Here is a 6,000-nt window from a genome sequence, read left to right on the forward strand (position 1 = left end):
TAATGGTGCTAATGGTTGCTGATCGGGAGAGAAGTCAGGACAAAAGCGTTTGTTGTTATTTCTCGTTGTAACATTTGATAACCCAACCTCGGTTTCGATAGAAGATATATCGGGGGATGACGTAGCAGGCTGTGTTGACACAACAGGAGTTTCTGGCGGAGTACGCTGCATTTTCCCAGTGTAAAAAAAGTAGTTATTACAAAGCAATCTTAACGCAACTAGTAAGCGTTATCAGTTGTTAGCTGGAGCGAGCGCATCAACACACGCGCAGGTGGGGATGTCGTTGTCGTAGTTCGTAGTGAGTAGCTGTTTCGGTAATTGTGATGACGCTTACGATGGCCGAGTGTGGCGAGACAGCGACTGCCGTGCAGAGCGCTTGAGTTCGAGTCCTGGCCGCCGCTACACCAATAAGAGCAACACACACGCCTTATATTTGCGAAGAAACACCAAAAACACAGTCTATCCCGTTCACGGGGCGGAGTCCTGCCGTTAGAAGATCTCAAGAGTAAACGAGAATTTGTTTACCAAAATTTGACCAATAAGAAATTAGAAATTAAAAAAACACTTTAACAGTCAGAGACACACGCGACACACGTCCGCTTGCAGTGACGCTCGTAACGAGACTCCCTTTTGACACCTAGCTGTCATTTGTCGTCATTTTATTTCGTTGATCGAATGAAGGATTGGGTTGTTGAACCATTATAATTGTGTGGTCGAGATGAATCATTCGTAGAATTTGATTAGGGATAATTTTGTAGCGTTTATTGGTTACAATGGTGAGTCACAAAGATGTAGTGATAAAAATATTAGTGCGTGTCATAATAAGAATCGGATCGGAATTTTTTATCGCTGGATGACTTATAACTGAAGAATTTGACATATATTGTGTGAAGAAAATATGACAAAGAGCTATATTTATTTTTCAGATAGAAGCTAACTGATGATTGAAAAGACCCTAAAAATGCTTCAAAATTGTAAGTAAAGACTCTAGTATAATTTGGGATATTAAGAGAGTATTAGAAAATATGAGAAAAAAGACAATCTAAGAAAGTGACATCAAGAATTCTAAAACTGGAACCGTTTGCAGCAAATACCCACGTAATTCTTATTCAACGCTAACTTAAAAGTTTTAAAACTGTAACTTAATGCCAAAAGGTAATAGAAGAATAAAGTAACTGGCTACAATTCTTACAGACGAAGTTTTTTAACTGGCATGAAATAATAGAAACGGTTTTAATTCCAACTTGTTTAACTATAGTGCATTAAACGCTGTCTACCATTTCACTTTTTATTTAACGACTAGCCGTTTTCCCGCGGTTTCACCCGCGTCCTGTTGTAACTACTGCCCGTACCGGGATAAAATATAGCCTATGTTACTCGTGGATAATGTAGCTTTCGAATGGTGAAAGAATTTTTAAAAACGGTCCAGTAGTTTTTGAGCATATTCATTACAACCAAACAAACAAAGTTTTCCTCTTTATAATATTAGTATAGATTAAATCAAGTTATTAAATTATTACGAACTAGTCGTTTTCACCCGCGACCTGTAGGAACTATTGCGGTACAAAATGTAGCCTATGCTGCAAAAAAAAAAGTGTAGCTTTCTAATTTTTAAAATCGATTCAGCAGTTTTGGAGCTTTTAGAGTACAAACAAAAATGTTTCCTCTTTATATTGGTATAGATAGATGTAATAAGTACAGCTTTTTGTAAAGAAAACTTTTGGACATAAAAACTAAAGTTCATATTAACACAGCTTGTATAATATTTCAATCAACACTTCTGAGAGAAATTACAATGGAAATTGACTCACCAATATTATTCCAAAAACCCACAAATTTTCCAAGAAATAATATTATCTACGTCGAATTTACATTTCGTTCTGCCGTAACAGAATTTGCTTATAAACTGGAAATCGGCATAAATATACCAGGGAATATACCATCTAGAGTTACACTATTTTGTTCCGTTTATTTATTTCAATACATACCTATTTTTTTGTATTTTTAAGCAATAAAAAAATATGTAAAAATATTGTGAAAAGTGAGCGTTTTCAGGGCTGTCTATTGTAAAATTTTGACGTTCAAAAAGTGCGGTTTTGCAGCCAAGTTTGAACAAAATATTGTATAATTCTAAAATATAAAAAAGTAGGCAGCCACCAATAATATCGAGCACAAGTAGGTACCGGTGGTTAGAAGTAGGTACCGAATTCTGAATCAGTCCTCCACAGTTATATTACACTTATTTTTACTCCGTTTATCTCATGACATGTTAGTTTATGAGTCAATCGGAGTTATTCGTTCATATTCGGGTATCTTCGGGAATGTTCGTTGCGTATGCATTGCACGGTGGCAAGTTTCTTTTATCTCTAATAAGATTCCAATTCGGATAGTCTTGATGTCGCGAGCTCCCTAAAGTAATAAACTAGTGGCAGAGTGGAGGTTAGGGCGCGTTTTCGTTGTGTGACGGTACGAGAATTTTCTTATCTGGAAATTAAGGGAATCTACCATGTTCTTTTGCGGGACTATAGAAAATAATAAAAAGATAGCTTAAATTTTATTTATATTGAATTAGTGGGCTATTTGAAATTAAATAAATTATTATATACAGAAAAATACCTGAGGTGGTTTGATTAGGTACTGAATTTAATGTTAAATATGAATGGTCATATTGATTTAAATTAAATCGTACGAATTTTTGTACAATTTTATAAGTTACCAAAACTGCTTTAATTTTTAATACATGTCATGTAGTATGATTAAGTCTAATTAATTTTACCGTATTTTATATAACTCTCCTTCCTATATTCTGTCGTCTCGTAACAGTGGCCACCAACCCAATTGCGTACGAAATACGTCGAATTTGTAGAACAAATATAAATGGTTGAGGGTAGATCGAGGGTAGATAATTACATTTTTTGATCTTCGGAAACTGGGGATGACGTCTAAAGCAAGTCTTTTGTATTATATGCTTCGATAGTGTCACAGATATGAGACGTGTGTAAATAGAGACAAACATTACCCCTCCCTTCGTTGTGGGGTAAAAATGCGATGACGTCACAGTCTGTGTTTGAACAAGGAATGCGTGAAAAGTTTTTAGTAAATTGGAACGTAATGGAGTAGGTGTTAGGTTACGATTAACTTGTTTTAGGGTATTTTGGCGTGGGTTCCGTTTTTATATTGTAGTCACTTATTGTAATAGATGTTGACGGAAATAGATATAATGTTGAAAACTTTCGGAAAGAAATTTATAATTGTTTAATAGTTATTATACATTAGTGAATATTCTATGGTAAGTGCCGATTGACACGTACTTGTAATATTTTAACTTTAAGTTAGTTAGCTTACAAGAAAGTACTTGTACTTTCTTACTAAAATAAATTCGAAAGTTTTTCACCAAAATGATTGAAGAGTCCACAATAACCTTATACATCCTTTAATTGATATTAAACTACCTAAACTTTTAAGTAAATAATTATCTTAGTACCTAGATATTCTGCTAACTAAACAAAATAAACATCCATCCACTCAGTTTATCCAATACTAAACAAATCAAAGCAAACAACTCATTTCCAAGAATCGATAGTTTCAAATTCAATATCGTTCAGGAATCGGAATAGTAATTAAATCGATTCTTACCTAACAGCTTCATCACTTCAGCTTGGCTGATGAGCACGTTCAGATGGCCCGTTGCCAATGGCAACGCGACACAGGCCGCCCAAGCGATAACAAGAATTTTAGCAGCCATATTCCACTTCACTTTACAGTCATTTTATCTTCACTTTCGAGTACATTTTAACACATTTTCGAGTCAACAAAAGTTTGTTTACGTTGTATCCATTTTAATGTTCCGCATATTTGAAATTGGAGTACCTAAACCATAGAAATTGAATTTACTATACTTTTAAAGTTCACATTTTTATTACATTACTGAAATAAAAATAAAAGTCAAAAGATTATTCGAAAATCGTAAAAAGTTTTGCCAAAAACATTCTAAATGCTTGGACATAAAATTCTAAATTGGAACTGCATAAATAAAACAAAAGTAATCTCCATTCGAATTTTAAAACGCGCTTCGAAACTAACCGACCGGAAAATGTTCGAATTCGGAAGCTGGTCGGATACACGTCACAAGCGGACACAAGTCTGACGCTCGCGGTACCGCGCCGCACTGCCGTTCAACACAGCTCGGCGAACCAACAAGTTACTTACTGACATGCGCACAGCACAACCCTATCATTCGAAACTCAAATTTCTATTATACATTGAAGACTTGACTTGGACACTCATAAAGTTTGGCCTACAAGAAGAGTAATGTATAAGAATATAACACGCCGTCTTTCAAATAGTCAAAATGTATTTAAATTTTAAAGGCTTTTATTGAGAGGGACTCGTGTTTTAAAGGGAATTAATTGAGTTTGTCTCAAGGGAAAGGCGTTTCCGTTTTGCATTAGGACCGTTCTGTGAGTACTAATGAAATTACATTCTCTTTTATAAGTAAGTAGAGTGCTACGCAAGAGTTTCTATCGGACACGATAAAAAAACTACAGTGTCATTTTATGAACGGATGATAGCGTAATATTGTGAAAAGCAGGCGTAACTTAGTTAAGGGGAATTAATACAAGTTCCGTTTTACATCGGATTAAATTAGGCTTCCGTCAATATGCAAATTGAGTATATTGTGTTTTAAAGTTAACTTTAGATAATGTCCTGGAGTGATGTGAACGTATTAAGAAGTCATTAAGTAGAAAATAAGTAAGTTTCGGAAGAAAATCTTGTTTTATAATACAAAAGATCTTACATGGGTTAGGAAATCATAAATAACCCTTTATTAATAAATACGTTATAGGCCTATCAATTTATATAATTTTATTTATTTTTTATACGTACAAATGTTTTTTTTTTTAATATAATACAACCGTTTTTAGAACCTAAGAAGGTTGATTAACACAAACCGTTGTCAATATCCTGGCCACACGGAAAACCAACCATTACATATTCAGCTGCGTTCACAATCTATCTACGAAGCGATACATCAAAACACGGTAAGTTTTCTCGCTGCGTTCAGATTAGCCGTTTGCCGCGAATGTATAAGTAATATGGCGGCGCTTCGTCCTGGCACTGATGTATGGTCCCACTTAATAAGGGAACTTAGTATTGTGATTATAATGGTAATTATTGTAGTTTATTTTGGGTCTGGGGTGGTAGGAAAATCGGTTAGTGGTTTAAGTGGATGGGTGAACTGATGGTTAATTCGCGAATGAGAAAAGCACGATACACACTTTTCCTTTCTTTTGTTTTTGGCGTACCTATGTATTGAATTCCAATAATTAGTTAAAAGCCCAGATTTGTATCAGTATATCGGTTAGTGGTTTAAGCGGATGGGTGAATTGATGGTTAATTCGTGAATGAGAAAAGCACGACTAGGTAAATCTATTGTAGACTGTATACATTTTGGGGAAATATTGCATTCAAATAGTATAGTTAGTTAAGTTTTGAACTCCTATCTACTCATGTACTGGTTCTCGTGTTAAACATAAAAATTGTAAAGAAGCAATTGAAATAAAATCCAGAATTCAAATATTTAAATAAAATAGTTTACAATTCAATAACATTAGTTCAACGTATCTCCAACATAATGTAAGCAGACGACGATCGGCGCGCACTCTTGCGGAAAATTCTAGGAACTCATACGACTATGAAGTATGCACGGCTGGCGCGAAGTTTATGTTGTTTTTTTTTTCATTTATTTTAAAAACGGAACCTTTTTTTGAATAACGAGTTTACGGTCGGCGTGCGAACGACAATTTATACGGATTTGAAATTCGAATTTGGTTCTATGAATGAACGAGTTTTGAATAGGATAGACTGATTTGATTTGAACCGCGCATTTTTAATTGTTTTATGGAAACTCGTTAGATACTACGTGTTTTAATTAAAATTTTCTGTGTAATATGAATCATAAATAGAGAAACACTATTTACAATATATAATCATTATTAT

At 34.5% G+C, this 6,000-nt stretch overlaps 1 protein-coding gene across 1 annotated transcript in view; it reads right to left on the reverse strand.

Moving 5' to 3' along the window:
* Positions 1 to 3,836, reverse strand: part of LOC124632758 (tyrosine-protein kinase Dnt-like) — a 61,388-nt gene extending 57,552 nt beyond the window's left edge. The window contains exon 1 of the mRNA XM_047167719.1: positions 3,637 to 3,836. Coding sequence (XP_047023675.1) covers positions 3,637 to 3,745 — 109 coding nt within the window. The 5' untranslated portion in view covers positions 3,746 to 3,836. The remainder of the gene's footprint in view (positions 1 to 3,636) is intronic.
* Between the last annotated feature and the right edge of the window lie 2,164 nt (positions 3,837 to 6,000).

The sequence above is a fragment of the Helicoverpa zea genome, chromosome 1, assembly GCF_022581195.2.
Source record: "Helicoverpa zea isolate HzStark_Cry1AcR chromosome 1, ilHelZeax1.1, whole genome shotgun sequence".
NCBI lineage: Eukaryota > Metazoa > Arthropoda > Insecta > Lepidoptera > Noctuidae > Helicoverpa > Helicoverpa zea.